Source organism: Sorex araneus, chromosome 1 (assembly GCF_027595985.1).
Source record: "Sorex araneus isolate mSorAra2 chromosome 1, mSorAra2.pri, whole genome shotgun sequence".
NCBI lineage: Eukaryota > Metazoa > Chordata > Mammalia > Eulipotyphla > Soricidae > Sorex > Sorex araneus.
Genome location: NC_073302.1, coordinates 378,632,442 through 378,652,390, shown reverse-complemented (window position 1 = coordinate 378,652,390; position 19,949 = coordinate 378,632,442). Strand labels below are relative to the sequence as shown.

The following is a 19,949-nucleotide window of genomic DNA, read 5'->3' as shown; positions in this document are numbered from 1 at the left end:
CACATTTTTAAGATTCTCTAAGTTGACAGTGGCAGAGCTTTACAATTTTCATGACTTACCTTTTAATATTGCACTTAAGGACTAATCGGTCTCTTATACCTTATGCTTGAAATCAGACAGTTAAAAATCTAGGAGGAAAACTGGCACAGTTTTGTGAAAAATTGAATGTTTAATAATTCTAAATTATGAATCAGTATGTAGAAACATATGTTATTTCTATTTCTATTTCCAGAGTTCTATTTCTTCCTTCAAAGTCAAAACCTGCATTCCATGGTGTCATTAGCATTTTATATTTTGCACTAACATATGCCTCAGAGACCTGAAACCTAGGAAAACAGGATGAGAACGCTGTTCAGGTATCCCAAAGAGGAATCGAAAGAGCTATGCTAGGAGTATCACGTTTCACTCAAGTGAGAGAAGGAATCCAGAGTTCCAACCTCCGTCCACAGTCAAGAATCAGGGACGCTGTCTTGTTTGTCAAGACGTCAAAAATCAGATGGACTGGACATGTAATGCGATTCAGAGAGGACCGCTGGACTAGAGCTGTTACTAACTGGACTCCACAGGACATCAAAGACAGCGTGGCCGCCCACCAACAAGATGGTCAGACTTCTTTGTCAAAACCCTGAACGAACGTTTTGAGGCTCTTCGTGTTCCTGGAGCGAGCAGATATCATTGGTCTACACTAGCACATAACAGGGACGAATGGAGACATTACTGCGCTTGCTCAAGCAAACGAAGATCAACGGAATGACAAGTGATACAAGTGATTTATCACTGTATCACTGTATTACTGTCATCCTGTTGCTTATCGATTTGCTCGAGCGGGCAACAATAACGTCTCCATTGTGAGCCTTGTTACTGTTTTTGGCATATTGAATATGCCACCGTTAGCTTGCCAGGCTCTGCCATCCAGGCAAGATACTTTCAGTAGCTTGCCATTCTCTCCTCGAAGGACAAGGAATTGAACCTGAGTCAGTCGCCTGCAAGGCAAATACCCTACCCGCTGTGCTATCACTCCAGCCCCTATTTGAATATATTTCTATGACACCAAAATGTGAATATCATTCATATAAATTTGTAATTTTTAATTAAAACTAACATTTAAATATAAATATAAATGTTTTTAAAACAATATAGGGGTTGGAAAGATTGTAGAGTCAGTAAAATACTTGCCTTGCATGCAGTCAACCCAAGTTCAATCTCTGCCTCTCCATGAGATCACCATCCTAGCCTGATCCAGAGCACAAAGTCAGGAGGAAGCTCCTTTTATACTGTAAAGGAAAATATTTACCTGGATAATATGCAATATTATAAACCACATTATGTCAAGTAAAATTAGCATTTTAAATTACAACAACTTTCAAGATTTTTTTAAAGATCTGTCAGGTGCGTGACAAATCTTCAAATTTTTATATAGGCAGTTTAATTTGATTTAATTATGTATACCTAATGATCTGAACCAACAAATTAATTTCAGAGGTATGTCAAAGATCATCTTCTACTCCAGGAAAGGTACATTCCAAGAACAGAGGAGCTAAGAGCCACCAATTGCTCAACTGTGGGAAGACATATCCTCCTAATTGCATTCCTCAACAGGGTGTTGCTGTTTAATAATCTATACAACCAAGTTTATGATTATTTTTAAACAATTAGCATTATCATATTATCTACATTATCAACCTAAATGGTTATTTTTATATAGCAATATAAAATTGTTTATAGCTAACTCTTCAAGGGTATTTTGCAGCATATATTTTGCAACACATATGATCAGTATATTTCTGTTTTTAAATTGGCTTCTTTCTTTCAAGATCAGTAGAATTCTTTACCCTTCTTATTAGTAACCTACTAAGGTAGTCACCCAGATGAGAGACATCCATAAACAAAAAGAAATAGGTTAAATACACATTCACTAAAAAGATAAACAGTATCTAGAAATATAAAAGTGGTGCTATGCATTTTATAAGAATAATTAAATATCAATTTAAAATTATTTTAGTAACACTTCTCCCTGTACTGCCTTATCTCCTTCCCCCAACACACTCCCTTCTTCTAGTTATAACTTTCATTCTATTACCAATATTTCCTGGTTTGTATTCTTATTTAGTTTTGTATATTCATTAATTTATATATTTTTCATATGCAGGAAAAATCATACAATACTTGAACAATCAAGAAAGATACGAGTTTGTACTCCAGTAAAACCCCAGGCCCAGTAAGCACTCATGAACCAACTGAGTAAGGATTATTTTCAAAGTCTCTAGATACCATCACTAAATTCAAGTGCTCTACACTCTGAGTAAAGCAAGGGTGTGTGGAAGGGTCTGCAAAATTATGTGGTCTGACCCTACTACATAATGGGACAGACATGTGACTTGTGGGTTGTTCATGTTCTATCTGACTGTATTGTATGGCCCACGAATGTTGTATATAAATGGCCTCTGGCAAAAAAAATGATTCCCATTTCTGGACTATGGTCAACATTGTAGGTGAACACAGTCCAAGTGGTAGTCCCAGGAGTGTATAGAATAGCCTAATACAGATAAGAGTTGTTTTAATAAGGTCACAGAAAAAATTAATTCAGTTTCCAGCAAACTCCAGCCAGCCTACCCTGGTTTTAGTCTCAAACATCTCAAGCTAAGCTGTTAGTACCCATCCAGAACAAAGGCTGCCAATAGTGGTCATGAGAACTCTCTAATGGCCTCAGATGCCCCACAGAAGCAGGGAATGAGAATATCCTAAAGTTTAGGGTATACTTTGGAAGTATATCCTAAAGTTTTGGCTTCTAGTTACTGATGACTGTCTGGAATCTGCAGCTGTTAGTGTTTATTGGCAACCTCAGCATATAGTCATGGAATTCTGCTCCCCAATGTCCTAATGAAAGAATCTCCCAATCTTTTACCTGGCTGTGCTTTAAGTTTCAAACTGGTCACATGTCCTGGATGTACCCCAAGTCATATTAATTACAGTTGTTTCTACTCTTTCAACATCTGCTGCCTCTTACCACACTGCTCCTCAGCCTTCTCATCTGCTGGTCTATAAAGCATGTTTCACTGTGTTGATCATTTAGTTAAGGATCTGAGGAAGAAGAGAGTGCAGTCTCCATATTCATTTACTATCTTGCTGGAATCACTCTTTCAAAATAAATCTTAAAACAATTTTTAAGACTTGGAGTTGATTGTCGATTTCTCAGTACTGACTCTATTCTAGCCCTGAGATTTTAGAAGCCTCTTTTTACTCGTTCTTCCCAACAGTGCTGCATGGAAGCTTTTTCAGGGTCAGGGAATGAGACCCATCATTGCTACTGCTTTTGGCATATGAATATGCCACGGGAAGCTTGCCAGCCTCTCCCATGTGGGCAGGAAACTCTCGGTAGCTTGCCAGGTTCTCCAAAGGGGGAAATTAGGCTATAAAATGCTTCTGGGAGCTTGGTCTTATAGTCTCTGGATATTGGCCCTTGGGATTACATGGCGCCAGGGGTAGTTTCTGGGTGTGACCCCCTAGCTACTGGAAAATGGGGGATCTGGGCAGAAGAGGCCCAATCCCAATCCAAGCAGGCTTGGAGATATCAGCCCCGGGTCACACATACCTGGGTTCCTCTGCCGGTTCCTTCATGCGTGAGGCTCATCCGAACATGTGGAGGGGGCCTTGAGCATGGCTGTGGCTGGGTTCTGCAGGTCTTCGGCCATGGGAGCTCTGCTTGGGGCAGGGAGGGAAACTCAAACCACCCACTCTGAGGGGCTCCGGTGAAGACAGCCAGGTGCGGGGCAAGAGACTCTGCCAGGACTTGGAGTAACAATAGAAAAAATGTACAAAATAAAAATGGGACATGAAGATTGAATAAACAGAATCAGTATTATATTTGGAAATGAAAGAAAAAAATCTATTTGATTTAAAATGAATAAATGGATAAATCCACTTGATTAAAAAATAAGGCAATGGCCAAAAGGCACATGAAAAAGTGCTATACATCACTAATCATCAGGGAGATGCAGATCAAAACAACCATGAGATACCACCTCACGCCACAGAGACTAGCACACATCCAAAAGAACAAAAGCAACCACTGTTGGAGAGGATGTGGGGAGAAAGGGACCCTTCTGCACTGCTGGTGGGAATGCCGACTGGTTCAGCCTTTTGGAAAACAATATGGACGATTCTCAAAAAATTAGATATTGAGCTCCCATTTGACCCAGCAATACCACTGCTGGGAATATATTCCAGAGAAGCAAAAAAGTATAGTCAAAATGACATCTGCACTTATATGTTCATTGCAGCACTATTTACAATAGCCAGAATCTGGAAAAAACCCGAGTGCCCTAGAACAGATGACTGGTTGAAGAAACTTTGGTACATCTATACAATGGAATACTATGCAGCTGTTAGAAAAAAGGAGGTCATGAATTTTGCATATAAGTGGATCAGCATGGAAAGTGTCATGCTAAGTGAAATGAGTCAGAAAGAGAAAGACAGACATAGAAAGATTGCACTCATCTGTGGAATATAGAATAACAGAGTAGGAGACTAACACCCAAGAATAGAAGAATAGTAGAAATAAGTACCAGGAGGTTGACTCCATGGCTTGGAAGCTGGCCTCACATTCTGGGGAGAGGGCAACTCAGAGAAGGGATCATCAAGTATAATGCGGTTGGAGGCCATGTGGGGGAAGGATGAGGCGGGCTGAATGTAGACTAGAGACTGAACACAGTGGCCACTCAACACCTCTATTGCGAACCACAACACCTAATTAGAGAGAGAGAACAAAAGGAAATGCCCTGCCACAGTGGCAGAGTGGGGTGGGGGGAGATGGGATTGGGGAGGGTAGGAGGGATGCTGGGTTTACCGGTGGTGGAGAATGGGCACTGGTGAAGGGATGGGTCCTCAATCTTTATATGGCGGAAACATGAGCACAAAAATATATAAATCTGTAACTGTACCCTCACGGTGATTCACTAATTAAAAATAAATAAATTTTAAAAAAATAAGGCAATGTCCTTCCACACATACCGTGCTAAATTGTATAGCAAATGCTTAGTGAAAAGAGTAAGGAAGTCTGCTGTTGGAAATAATTGTTGACAGTTGTTCACATAAGAAAATTTTTATAGTTAACATCCTGTGGTGAGTGTTCAGTGATTCTAAATTTAGTGTTTTTCTAGAGTCCTAATGAAAGAACTAATTTTATTTATTTATTTATTTATTGCTTTTTTTTGGGGGGGTCACACCCAGCAATGTACAGGGGTTACTTGTGGCTCTGCAGTCAGGAATTACTCCTGGTGGTGCTCAGGGGACCATATGGGATGCTGTAAATTGAACCTGGGTCAGCCGCATGCAAGGCAAACACCCTACCCGTTGTGCTATTGCTCCAGCCCCAAAAACTAATTTTATTTACATATTTTCAACAATGACCTTATGTAATTACTCTAGGCCAGGTGCTAGAATCAGGAGTAAGAAAAACAAAGTAGAACGTTCTCACAGATAAGTATTTTTAACAAGGTATTTTGTTTGGGTGCTCTCCTAAAATAATCATTCCTGATCTCTACGAAACTAAAGCTTTATGGGGATGTCAAAATTAGAAGTAAGGCTCTTTAATTTTCCTTTTGTCACCAGTACTAGATTTAATCAGCAGACTGTGTCCTTCAGTTGGTTCATTTAGTTGATGCCTAACTCTGTTCAAAGGTCACCTGCATGTTGTTTACTTTTATCCTTGTGACTCAAAGGATTACTGCCAAGTATTCTAAGAGCTCTCCAAAATATTTAAATAAAAATAGGGTGTCAAATGTCACAGGAAAGATTACATTAAGGAAAAAGTCCAAGTAAATCCACAAACAACTGACTGGAGTGAAGGAAGTATTTCCAGGTAGATCAATCCTTAACATGACCAGTAGCAACTACAATGCTGATGTAAATTTACCCTCACAAAATTACATTTTCAGTATCCCTATAATTCAGCTCTCCTTGCTAGGATGTGTGTTCAACATATGGGTTTCAAACAATAATACTGATGACCCTGTGGCTGAGGAAGATTTCTCAGTATGATCATACAAAAGGGAGAAGTAGAAGATTCAACAGTATGATCATAGAAAAGGAGAGAATGTGAGTAGTTCTTCTCTTCTCACCCTGGTCGTAAAGACTGTAGGGGGGCAGCTCTGGCCAGGAAGGATATATGACTTAACTGAGCTAATTGGTTGACAGTACCACTTGGTGGGAAGCAGCTCTGGCCAGGAAGGATATATGACTGAGTTAATGGACTAAAAGAACTACCTGGTGTTTATACAGACATGGGGCTGGAGAGCCAGGAGTTGATATACCCGTGTCTTGTATCCTCTGTCTAACTGATGTTTTCTTGATGTATAGGAATGTTTTGCTTTCTTGATGTATGGGAATGCCTTGCTTTCTTGATGTATGGGAGTTGGGAATGTCTTCCTAATTGGAAATGTTTTCTTGATATATTGTTCTTGTATGCTTTTGTTCATTTATGAAATGTTTGAAGTTATTTCTGCCATTTGGAATTGTTTATCTTTGTTTGAGCTTGTTCCTGAGGCCTGCGTGCCCAGGATGGTTATATAAACCCTTGGCTGTAAGCCCTTGGGGTCGAGCTTTGACCTCCTGCTTCAGCAGGCCAGCTTGGCCCAGGCTAGCTGGAATAATGAAGTCTCAGTGTGTGTTTTGCAATCCTGCTGGACTCTTTGTCTCTTTGAATACTGAGTGGTGGTCTTGATTGTAACAGTCCCAGAGTTCACAGTAGCTGGTTCCTAATGATTGTGGAGTTGTGATATGAACAAGGATTGGGCAGCAAGCAGGAATTTATTGTCCAGAGCACCCAGTAACACCTGTAACATCAAAGTGCCCTACTTTCAATTATGGTATTTGCATTTGCCAGTACCTGGAAGTTTTATTAGCAAGACCAAGTAAACAGGAAAGAGTTCTGTGAGCCCACCATTTGATCAGATCTAGACTCCACCCAAATGACCATTTTTTTTAAAATAAGGGTTAAATGTGGATATAGTAGATAAAAGAAGGCCGTGTTGCCAGCTCTGAATAAAGTCTCCTTTCTTACTAGACTTTCATTCCACTACCAACAGTCAGTTGTAGGTTGGATGGTGGGGAAGGCTGGTGTTTTGGTCTGGTGAAGGCAGGTATCATTTCACCCAGTGTGATAGTTGATCCTCAATTTGCTTCCAGTACTGAAAGGGATAATAGCTCTCTGGTGGTTTATAAGGGGCTGCTGAGGTCTATGAGTATTTTATAGGCTTTAGATCTTACCTCTAGATCAGGCTTTTCAAAAAGTGAGTTTTAAGTCTGATGCACCAATTTTAAGCTTGTCCCTGAATTTTCTCAGGGCCAAATTCTGCCCCTTCACATTCTTTGTACCATTCCTTCCTCTTCCCTGGTATCATGCAACTTAGCTTCCAAATGCTCCAGCTCTTTGTGCTAGAGCAGAGAATCTCCCGTAGATAGTGGCTGGGTTATCCAGTAAATCTTCTCAGGAAAGCCCTATATGGTATTGTCCTTGCTTAGATGTGTTCTGTCTCATGGAAGTGCTCTCAACCACTATTCTCTTCAGTTACCTTGGAAATCCAGTAAGAGATAAATATGCTGCAGGTATATTCAACACTATAAATCTCTACAAGGTTCTTCCACTTCATATATATTCTTTCTCAACCACTTATAGAATCCAAGATTCTGAGAAGTTCTGGTAGCTCGTGAAGCCCCCTGAGACCTTTTACCAGCCCTGCTATCTTGGGAAACCTTTCTCTGGTCACAGTTCTTGGACAAACCAATCTCAACACAATGCTGAGATTTAGTCAGAACCAGTGATCAGAGAGTCCAAGGTGCCCCAGTGTTCATAGGTCCTGTACCAATATTACCGAGTTTTACAGCCCATTTCTTTAAAACATTAATTGTTAGCTGTTGTAAAGTCAGCTATTTTAAAGATTTGAATCTGATATTTATGAAGTAACTTCAAAAAAATTCTATAGACCCCTTGAAAATGTATACAAAATATCATCATATTGCTTCTTTCCACCCAACCCTTGGGAGAGGAAGTTCTGTATCATAATTTATCATTAAAGAGCTGTGACGTAAAGATATTTAATCAGCACCACTCTGAATTTAAAGGAAATATTTCCCATCTCTTAAAGGAATACTAAACTGAATACAAAAAAAATATTAAGCAGAGCTCAAAAATCAAAACTGCAAAGTCCTTTGGTTTGGTATATTGAGAAAGTAAATGCTCATCTTATCCTCTCCTTCGCCCAAAAGCTTATAAAAAGAATAAACCCTTATCATAAGTCTTTCTTTAAATTTATAAACGCATTGGAATATGGCTCAAAGAGGATAAATCAAAAAAGGAATTTATTGACCTTTCTGACACTGGCACTTTTGTGAGAAACCCACTTTAACAATTCTCTCACCTTTCCTCACACTGTTGAATCATTTTATTGTTTTAACTTGAAGATTGAAGTATTCTTTTCTAGCTTATAACTTATTATTGGTTGGACAAAGCAGACAATAAATATTCAAAGGGGTCAAAGGGATAGTACGACGGGTAGGGCATTTGCCTTACTCTCAGCCAACCCGGATTCAATCCCCAGCATCCCATATGGTTCCCCGAGCGCTGCCATGAGTAATTCCTGAGGGCAGAGCCAGGAGTAACCCCTGATCATTGCCAGGTGTGACCCAAAAAGTAATGGCCAACATAGAGACTATAAAACCAAGCACCAAGAAGCACGCAGCCGCATTCACAGCTGTGCAACATCTTATAGCCTAGCTCTCCCTCTTGGAAAACCTGGCAAGCTACTGAGAGTTTCCTGCCCACATGGGAGAGCCTTGCAAAGTCCCCATGGCATATTCATATGCCAAAACCAGTAATAACGATGGGTCTCATTCCCCTGACCCTGAAAGAGCCTCTAATGCGGCACTGTTGGGAAGAACGAGTAAAAAGAGGCTTCTACAATCTCAGGGCTAGGATGAATGGAGACATTACTGAGACCGCTCAAGAAAATCGAGGATCAATGAGATGATGGTAATGATGATGATGATTCTGACACCTAACAGTCTACAATGTCCTTTTGAAATATAATTTTCCTATTTTATGTTGCTTCTTGTGACTGGGTAGGACAGCATGAGTCCACCATCTTTCAATATACTTGTTAATAATAAAGCTTGTTCTCTACCCACCAAATTAAGTCCTGATTTTTTGAGCAAACAAACTGAAACTGTATGTGTGAGGTTGTACTATGGTTGTATTATATAAATATATAAATATTACACTAGTATTTGAAATCAAAGAAGTCTAGAAGTATCTATGAAGATATTTAAGACTCTACTTCCCTAAGAAACATCAAAAAAGAATTCTTGCTGAGTGTATCATTTCTTCCACGAAAGCTTATACCATTTTGTTACTTCAAGACTTTATATAAATTTAAGGTTTATATGGACATTTATCATGTTTATACATTTTAACCTATATTTTCCCCAACAAAAATGTTTCCCCCATTTATACACATGGGGAGATAGCACATGCCTAGAATGTCTAAGGACATGGTTTTGATTTCCATCACTGCAGACCCCTCTTTAACATTGCTGGGTATGCCCCTGGTAGCCTCTAAGCATGACAAATGACGCTGATGTTGCCTGAGCATCTCTGGGTATGAGCCTAAAAAAAAAATGAACCTACCAATTAAATACAAAGTCTTCAACAGAGGTTAGTGTTTAGATTTGAAATCAGAATATCAAGTTCTATTATTTGATAGCTGTTAAGTCAAAGCACCTTGAAGCCTGTTTCTACCTATATAATATACACTTAATACTTACGTTAAGCTGATGTAATATTTATGTTTTTTACTACATGGAGAAAAACACTGAACTTAAATCAAATTGCTTCTATGAAACCTAATGAGATAATATGGAACATTTATCACATGCCTTTCAATATATTATTCAGTAGATTTATCATATTCCTAAAATTATTCTCATTAGATATTAGAAAAACATTCAGTTAAAGTTAAAAGTGAAATTATAATCAGTCTCATTTTTCTCCCAACTTGTTGTATAACTCTATACATTTAAACATATCTTGTATTGTGAAATGGTTATCATTATAAAGTTAGCTAATATTTGTATCATGCAAATAATTATACTTTGTGTATAATATTTACGAAGTCTCAGTAATTTTCAAGTATATGATACAGCATTATTAGTTATAGTAACAGTGTAGACTCCAGAAAATTATCTTTCAATTGAAAGTCCATATTCTTTGTTCGACATCTCCCTTTTTCCCTTACTCTCACTTCCTGGTAATTTCCATTCTTGTGTTTCTATTAATTTATCATTGTTTTTAAGATTCCATAAATGATAACATGCATTATTGTCTCTGTCTTAGCTAACTTATCACAATACTTACAAGTTCCATCCATGTTATTTCAAAGAGTAGGATGTTCTTTTCCTGATGGGTGAATAATATTCTCTCTCTTTCTCTCTCTCTCATACACATGCACACACATACACAAACGTACTAATCCATTTATCCATATTGTTACGCCTCAACTATGTCAAAAATGCAGCAATGAACATGAAAATGCAGATGTCTTTTCAAGATTTGTTTTAATTTTATTTGAATATATATCCAGGATAGATCACTGGAATACATGATAGCTCTTTCAATATTTTAAAGGAATCTCCATATTGTTTCAATATTGGCTGCACCAATTTATATCCCTATCAACAATAAACAGTCTCCATATTCTTGTCTGTATTTATTAGTTGAAGGAAAATGTGGGAAGATGAATACTATTCTCCTGGGTTTTCTTTGTTTTTAAAATAAAATACTTCATTTAAACGCTGTGGTTTACAAAATGTTCATTACATAATACAGTTGTATGGACGTTCAATGTTCCCACACCAATCCCTCCATCTGATTGACCCTCCCTCCAGCATTGTTCCCATTTTCTAAACTACCCCCAACTAAGCATGCCCCCTTAGCAAACAAAAAATATTTTAATATTTGCTATAATTAAATGGCTAATTGAATTATCAAAAATATGCTAGTGAATGAAAACTTGTGAAAATTGTTGCATCTCAGTATGGGGTTAAGTCCTTGTCTGAGGACGTACAATGTCGTTTTACTGCTAGTTGAGCATTAGGTGTTATTTTTGTTTGTTGAGTTTAGTTGGCTTCTGTGTTACCTTCCCATCTAAGTTAGTGTACTTCTACTGAAATTTCAGCATTGCAGATATTGAAGGTATTGCACAGCCACATATGCACAGTCCTGAAAACTTCAAAATCTGTAGAAAATGGGCCAATAAATTGATATGACAGTGGCTGTAGGAGATGGGTGTGGCTGCTAGGGCTTCTGGAAGTACAGAGAGTAGGGATAGACTGTCCACTCTGAGACAAACCCAGAGTTCTCAGCCTGGACACCAGACTACCTGAGATTTTTTTGCATTTTGGTGTCTCTGCAGAGATTATTAGTGGAGCGGTGGAGTTGAACCAATGGCATGGTGGCAGCGGTGGGTTGTGGGTACAGCAGCAAGGGCTTCAGCAGGGTAGAGACTGGATCCATCCCACTCCCAAGTGTGCTACAGAGTTTTCAGCCAGGGTCTGGTTTGACCATGAAAATTTGTTGCTTGGCTTGCATATCCTCAGATCTCCTAAGTCTTCAGACATGAGTGTAGAATGCCAGACAATAGATTTCCACTGGCATTTGCACAGCAGAAAATATCCTAGCTGACCCAGGTAAAGAATCTGGTTTTGAAACATTTACATTCAAGTGGCAATCTGGTACATTCTGTTCTTTAGTAGCCCACATCCCAGAGGTGAGTAATTTCTTTTTTATTTTATGGAGCTTTCTCTGAAGAATCCTACATTTTCCTTAGAATTATTATTCTCCCTTAATAAAACTATTTTACTTCAAAAAAAAGCTCAAAGAGCAAATCTACTTAAATCTTTACTTTTCCTGTTCCTTCCCCAAGCTCATTATTTGGTCTTTTCCCCACAAGTTTATCATATTATACCCCACTATGCTACTCTTTATTGACTGATCTGGTAAAAAAAAAAAAACATATCAACCAAAAATGTATATTCTTAGGTTGGAAAAACTGTGGCTCAAAATATGGCTGTGTTGTTATCTATGTAATGTAGGGGAAATAGGTTCACCTAAGACTGACTTTTCATCTGTAAAAGGAGAGAAAACGATATTCTTCACAAGATTATGAAGCTTCAGTGAGCTCTTGTTGTTATCAATGGCTCAGTAATCTATCACCTGACCTGGATCTTAGTATGTTAAAAGTCATGTTTATTTGGCTCATATATCTGCAATTTGGGTAGGGCTTGATTTCCACATCCTTCATGTTCCACTTGATGACAGCTAAAGTAGTGACTCAGCCAAAGACAGTGCATGTGAAGTCATGTGAAGACTTGTCTACTCCCAGATGTAGTCATTAATGATGGCTCAGTTAGGTCAAATAGCCAGAAGCTGACATGTATCATCTGCTTATGGCGTCTTAACTTCCTTACAAGATGGTTTCTAGGATCTGAGAGTGAGCATCTTGAAAGGAGAAAAGTGAGGTTCAATGTAGATTTCATCTCTTCATCTGGAGGTCACAAATGGTGAATTCTCCAGTTTTCTCTCCATCAAGGAAGTCACAAAGTACTGCCCTGTTGCAAGCAAATCATATGTAGTCTTCAATGCTTGATGGGTCCCAAACTTAAAGCAAATTTTTAATGAAGAAATATTTGCAATATGACTGAGTGATCTATCTGAGGAACTGAGTGATTTATATTACAGAAGTTGGAAGAGAAAATTGGAATGTGAGATAAGTCTAATATTTGAAGATAATAATCAAACATGGAAAAATACTAGATTCACCATTTAACAATAAAAACAACTAAAGAATATTAACCAATTATTGTCTATTCAAAGTTATCCTGGACTCAAAATAATGAAGCTGTGGCCAGATAACTAATACAACAGCTGTCTTGCATGCAGCTAATCCAGGTTTAGTCCTAGGCTTCACATAATGTCCCCAAAGCACCTCCAGGATTGATCCCTGAGCAGAATGCCAAGGGTAAGACCTGACAACAACTGGGTGTGACAGAAAATAAACCAAAAAATCATATAGCCTTCAAATCTTATAGCACATAGATTTAAACTTAATTCAAAAACTCAGTGTTAAACAATTACAGCTATTCAGATAACCTTCCAAATGTGCTTTAATGATGAAAATTAGGAGTAGAGGGCAAATGCACCAAGTATGAAACATCTATTTTTATAAATATTTCATTGTTAGAAGTTTGTCAGTAAAACACTAACAAATACTTACAGGTACCAGTTTCTAACTACATCATTCCACCAAGACAGGTATTACCATATACATTTTATAATGAATAAAATTTAGGTATAAGAAAGCTATTTCATCCACTGTAAAACAAACTTAGTTTATACCAGACAAGTTGGACTCATCCTTGGTAATATAGTTCTAAAGGCTGTATTCCGACACCCAGATCCCAAAACTGCCTCCATGTAAGTTCATTATTGGTTACAGACTCACAATAAAATCTAAAAGATATCAATTAGTCAACAAAATTTACAGCTATATTGGTCTCCTAGCTGAAAATTAAGGTGCTCTCTGGAGAAGGGTAGACTGAGTTCCTATCCTGCCAAAGCCCCAGCAGCCACACTCACACCCCAAAAGCTGCTGTCATGACAATGGCCCTATCACCTCATGACTAAGCTCTGCAGAGATGCCAAACTGCCAAAAACTTCAGGAACACTGGACTTCAGGCTGAGAACTCTGGGGTCTTCTCAGAGTGATGGTTAGCAGCCTCTCCCAGGACCCATACTTCCAGAAGCTCCTGCAGCCACACCCACATCCCACAACTCATTGCCCAGTTAAACTGTCTGAAGTTTCTGGAGCATTCAGCCATTTTCACGATCACACAACATGTCCAAACTCTATAATACTGATATCCCCAGTAAGAACATAGGAAATTAGATAGGAAAGTAACATAAATGCCAACTAAGTTCAGTAAACAAAACATTAACACTGAAGGATCAACTAACAATAGCAGCCCAGTAAACCCTCAGACAAGGACTTAATGTCCCCATGGCCGGATATAACAATTTCACTACTTTTTTAATTGAAGAATATTTTTTGATAATTGCATTAGCCACTTAGTTGCAAAAAGTAATACTAACTAAATAATTCTGTGTGCCTGCTAAGGGCACAGGCTTGAGGGTGGTGGGGAAAATGAGGACAATAGTGGTGAGAAGGTCACACCAGTGGTGATATAGGTGTTAGAATATTAAATGCCTATAACAAATGCATTATGAACAAATTTGGTGTTTAAAAATAAACAACCATGGTGTTTAAATAAAGAAGGAATAAAAAGATTGTCTTTCTGATAGAGACACAATCTGATTCTTTTTCATTTGTTTGTTTGGGAGTCACACCTGGCTATGCTCAAGGCTTACTCCTGGCTCTGCACTCAGAGGTCATTCCTGGCAGTGCTCAGGTTTGGGATGCTGAAGACTAAACCCAGATCAACCACATGCAAGACAAGTGCCTTAATTGCTGTACTATCTCTCCAACCCCCATGATCTGATTCTTACAAAGAACTTTTTTTAGAAGGATTTACTCCTATGCAAGTTTTAATTACATAAATAAGGACATTTTATATGGCATTTTCTTTAGCTAAGTAACTAATTGAAAAAATATTAGCTAAACACTCACCCAGGTTGGGGGAAAAGTAATTTTTGAAAAGTAATATGCTAGGGGCTGGAGCAATAGTACAGTGGGTAGGGCGTTTGCCTTGCACACAGCCAACCCGGGTTCGATTCCCAGCATCCCATATGGTCCTCTAAGCACCAGGGGTGATTCCTGAGTGCAGAGCCAGGAGTAACCCCTGTGCACTGCCAGGTGTGACCCAAAAAGCAAAAAAAAAAAAAAAAAGTAATATGCTAAATTATAAAACATTTTCTAATTAAATATGCATATAGTAAAATGTGCAAAGTATAAGTACCTTTATATTTTGAATATTTCTCCTATTTAATCTGTATGTCCTAAATGTGAAGACTTTACAGCTGATTCTATTTCATATGCGTTATATACTAGCTATACGCTAGTCCATTAAAAACAGTGGCTTAACACATGGCTTGCCTGGATGAAGCAGTAATATTATTATAAATCATTGATACACAAATATTAATGTTATTTTTAAATTTCTGCTTAAATGGTCTGTGTAATATTTCTATTTTTGCCAGTCTGCGGGTGTAAAAAAGTTGAATGCCATTTACAATGTAAACATTAAGCTTATTTAAACAAACTTTGTATAGAAATCTTTCTAGTTTCCTTAGATGTAGAATAAACTCCAATGGGTAGAATTACTGGGTTAAAATTAACCAAAATTAATATGTTTTATACTTCCTGTCTTTCAAAATACTTTGATATCTTATGATATAAAAATGAGTCTACACTGTGAAAAAATTTTTACCTAAAATAGAACAGCATATAAAATACAAAATCTCATACATGTGACCCCAAGGAAACAAATTAAGGACTGATAAAGACTGAAACTGGTTTTCCTTAATGCCCATTTGTGGAAAAGTGAAATCAATACTTTGACCAATGGACATTCACCAAGAATCTCTCCCCATCCCTATGCTCATAAACTTGATGCTTGGATTTGTCAAGGTTGAGAAACAGGTAAAGAAAATTACAGTAACTGATTGAAGTTTACTATGCAAAAGTGAGGAACAGATTGTGTACAAGCAGCATATAAACCCAAACAGAGAAACTCAGGGGTATATTACTACACAGAAATTTATTTATTCTTCACGCTCAGTGAATGTAACACTGGATGTAACATTTTCCTAAGTGATAGGATCTAATCAAAGATTATTATTTTAGCAGTTATTTTATATTATTTTTATACTATTATTTTAGATTATTTTAGCAAAGTTATCTAGAATCTCCGTTTCACTGCTCGGATTACTCCCAACATCCCTGTAATTTATTACGACAGTAATTTACTACAATATGACTGTACTAGACTGCAATTCCTCTGCTATTCCTAAATACATCTCACTTTTTTACTATTTTGAGCTTGTCCCAGTGAACCGCTTCAAGTTGACAACAGGTCTCGCTGCCAATACTATATTTGAAGGTTCACTGCCTCACGAGGGCATATAATTGTTTAAAATATGAAGATGCATATTGCTTTGCCCTGTATTGGCCAAACACACAACCTGTCAAGTCACAAAATTAAAATACGACCCTGTCTACCACTAGTCCTGTGTGTGCTGTGACCGTGACTTTAACAGTCGCTACCACTTACTATAAACACTGTAAGCTCAGTATGTGGTCTTCCCCCACCGAATAGTGCACCTATTCCTCAGACAGCTGATTTTCCTCAGTCACGCTCACTCAGCGAGGCAGAGGGCAGCCCCACGTCACAGTGAGGCGCAGGAGCCCCGCCTTTGGAGCGAAGAAATATCACATTTACCTCAGCCAACCAGCGAGTAGGGCGGAGGGAGGGGACCTACCACGTGCAAAAACAAAAACAAAAACAAAACAAATTAAAAACCGGCCTCCGGCCCGCTTACAGTTTTCTTCTAGAGGGCAGGAGGTTCTACATTACAGTCGGAAAGACTTTCCCGCTGCCCGGCGTGTGGTCTACCGTGCACTTCATTCCTCTCCCCACACCCTGAGTGTCGGGGACGGCTGGCGAGCAGAAGGTTGCTCAGTCGAGGGATGATGAAGACGGTACACGACTTTCCTCTAGAAAACCAATGATGAGAAAAAAGAGAGAGAGAGAGAGAGAAACTATGAGTTTTAAAATCGTCCCGGGTCAGAGGAAAGCAGTCTTTCCGTCTCTCAAATCCTGAGACACCAAAGTAAGCAAAAGCCGAGGGCGTAGCCGGGCAGCAGCCCTGAAGAGTGGCGAGAGCGCGCGTGCGCGGTAGGCGCCCCGAGGCCACGCCCCCTCCCGGGAGCGCGGTGCGCAGGCGCGCGCGGATTGCAGCATCGCGGGGCCTCAGCTGCTGAGGTCGCTGCGGCCCCTCCTCCACCCACCCCCGCCCCAACCCCGCGGCAACCGGGCGCTGCGGGCCGAGTCGTACCAGCAACCGGCTCTCGGGACTGCGGCTTTCGTGACCCTCCCTGTGTCGGAGCTGCCCGGGACAGCGCCGGGCCCCGCCCGCCGGTGAGCGACCCTTGGAGACGCCACCCCGCCAAGGCTCTTGCTCAGCGTCGGGGCGGAGCGGCGGCGCCCCAGAAAGGGCCGAGCCGGACGTGGAGGTGGAGGAGGGGAGGCTGCAGGGGTGCCGAGCCGGCCTGGCGTGGGAAGCGGCGCGCCGGCCCGGGTGACTGAGAAGCCGTCAGTGCCTTAGTACCTAAAACCTGGCCTTCCACCAAGGCGGGGGTGGGGGAGGGGGGTCGCTCACTTCAAGCGCCCGCACCGCCCGGGGTCAGCCGGCCCCAGGTCAAGGCGCTTTTTGCGTTTTCTTTACCGGGAGGTCTGGATCTTATTCTTAAGCTCCCCAGAATTGCCTGCGCGTGCTGGGGTGTGTTTCTGGAGCTTCTCACTGGGGCTGATTTCCTACGGTGTCCCCGGGCGATCTCAGTCCATTGAGAGGTGGACACACGGCTCCTCCTCCGGTGCGTCTCTCCACCACCGCGCTCGGCGTTGGGGCCGCGATCCTCGCGAATTTCCAGTCACTTCGTAGACTGGACCCTGGCGGAGTTGCCGGGAAGAGGAGGCGGCCGAGCGCGGCGTTGTAAAAACCGAGCTGCGGGCAGTAAGAGTGTTTCGATTTAGCAGTGTTCCTGGGAAATCGCTGAAGGAGGGTCGGGGCTGCCCGGTGTCTGCGCTTGTCCAGTAGCTTCTGACAGGTCACCTGACGGAGGCCAACTCCAAAGTAATAGATCAGGCCCGGTCCCGGCCACGTTCCGCTGGAATATTACTGTCAGCCGAGATTCCAGTAAAGGGGCCGAGGCCCAGAATCCCGGCTCTTCTAGGACTCCACACTGGCCCAAGGTCACTGTTTGGGGACAGCAGTTAGTTAACCACTGACCACCTGTGGCTGGCAAGTTATCGGTTTAACGATATTTAATCTCATTGAGCCAAATCAGGAAGTGGTAATGTATTTTTGAAAGTCATAAACCATGTGTTTTTGTAACTAATGCGGCTCTCCATGCATATATTTTTATTTCAATCAATTACTTAATTTATGTTTATTGATTTTGATTTTGATATTGATTTTGAGGTAACACTGGGTGGTGTTCAGGGCTTACTCTTGGCTCAGTAATCAGGGTCATTCCTGGTGGTGCTTGGTAACCTAGGATGAAACAGGGTCAGCTTCATGCAAGGCAAGTGAATTACTCACTATATTGTCACTCCGGCGCCATATATATTTTGAAAAGTGAAGATACACATCTTTATTCCTAATGCTGCAATTTTGTCTATTAGGTTTTTTTTAAAATCTTCTTTACATTACAAGTAACTTCACTGTACAGTTGGCTTGTCCTGTTTTAGAAAGCAAATTTCTTTATAGCCCCAGTCAAGTTGGATTATTTTGAATACCAGTTTTCCTTCTTTAGAGCAATAATACTTTTCTTAAGAATTATTCTTTCATTTTTATATAGCTATCTATATTAGAAACTTATCAAACAAAAAGGTCAAATTTAGAAAAGAAATTATTTAAAATTCCACACCTCTCCCCACACACACACACACACAGACACGCATTGTTAAATAGTTAAAGGTCGAAATGTAAAGGTGAAAAGGTTTGTGGATTTTATCACAAAGGTTTTCCTCCAAGTGTGGGGAGATGCTCCAGGGACCATGTAGTGTTAACACTGGAACTGGGTCTGCTTCATGCAAGGCATGTACCTTAACCCCAGTACTATCTGGCCCTAGAGGCATGAATTTTAAAAAGCTGAAAAATGCTGCATTTAATTATCTTGTAATACCTAACTAAAATTTGCTTTAAATAGTGTTGTCTTCAGTGCTAATGGATTTAAAAGTAGAAAGTATTTTTGCTATATTCTTAGAAGTGAAGCTCTTTCTGTTTCTTTTCAAACAATCCTAACAAAGTATAGGCTCTTGTCAAATTTTGTTCGGAAGCTCATTCTTTCGCTAATCTGTAAATATCACTTTATCCTGTTTTGTAAAAAACTTTTTTGGACTCAATAAATCGCTTCCTGTTTCAGGCATTCTTTTGATTGAATACAGTTTTAACCCAAAACATAGTTTGAACACTCCTTAAAATTTGATTTAAGTCATACAAATAACCTATAATCTTCTTGTATGCATTTGTTTCCTGAAATTTATTGTAAGCTCTTTCTTTTTCTTTAGACATGGGTAAGTCTTTTTCTCACTTGCCTTTGCATTCAAATAAAGAAGATGCCTATGATGGACTCACATCAACTGAAAATATGAGGAATGGATTGGTCAGTAATGAAGTTCATAATGAAGATGGAAGAAGTGGAGACGTCTCTCAATTTCCTTATGTGGAATTCACAGGAAGAGATAGTGTCACTTGTCCCACTTGCCAAGGAACCGGAAGAATTCCAAGGGGTATGTGTAACATTGCTTTGTTTTTCTTTAAGAAAGATCATGGGGGCTGGAGTGATAATACAGCAGATAGAGCATTTGCCTTGCATGTGTCCAACCTGGGTTGGATCTCTGGCACCCTTTATCCCCTATCCTTGATAAAGGGGATATCCTTGATAAGGGGATATCCTTGATCCCCTTAGCCCTGTCAGGAGTGATCCCTGAGCATAGAGCCAGAAGTAAGACTGCTGGGTATGCCCTCCTACCCCCCAGAAAATCTTAAGTGGGGACTCCCAAAAGGTTCTCAGGAGGCCTTGGGGCCTCTTGGTGTGATTCTTAGCCAGTTTGTCCAGTGGTTTATTGCCAGAGCCCTCTGGTGCCCTGGGTCACCC

General features: G+C 40.0%; 1 protein-coding gene and 1 long non-coding RNA gene across 4 annotated transcripts in view; one reads left to right on the top strand and one right to left on the bottom strand.

The window, feature by feature from the left end:
• Positions 1-1,196: 1,196 nt before the first annotated feature.
• Positions 1,197-17,265, bottom strand: LOC129403473 (uncharacterized). The gene is made up of 4 exons (XR_008629287.1): positions 17,123-17,265; positions 16,607-16,781; positions 3,593-3,789; positions 1,197-1,274 (listed from the first exon to the last, which is right to left on the bottom strand). It is a non-coding gene; the product is annotated as an uncharacterized LOC129403473 (long non-coding RNA).
• TMEM106B (transmembrane protein 106B) overlaps positions 16,697-19,949 on the top strand; it is a 23,245-nt gene continuing 19,992 nt past the window's right edge. The window contains exons 1-2 of one of the 3 annotated variants that reach the window (XM_055132098.1): positions 16,697-16,897; positions 19,360-19,581. In XM_055132098.1, coding sequence (XP_054988073.1) covers positions 19,362-19,581 — 220 coding nt within the window. In that variant the 5' untranslated portion in view covers positions 16,697-16,897; positions 19,360-19,361. Of the gene's footprint in view, positions 16,898-17,047; positions 17,206-17,240; positions 17,380-19,359; positions 19,582-19,949 lie in introns of those variants that run through there. The other 2 variants (XM_004602217.2, XM_055132096.1) reach the window with 2 other exon arrangements.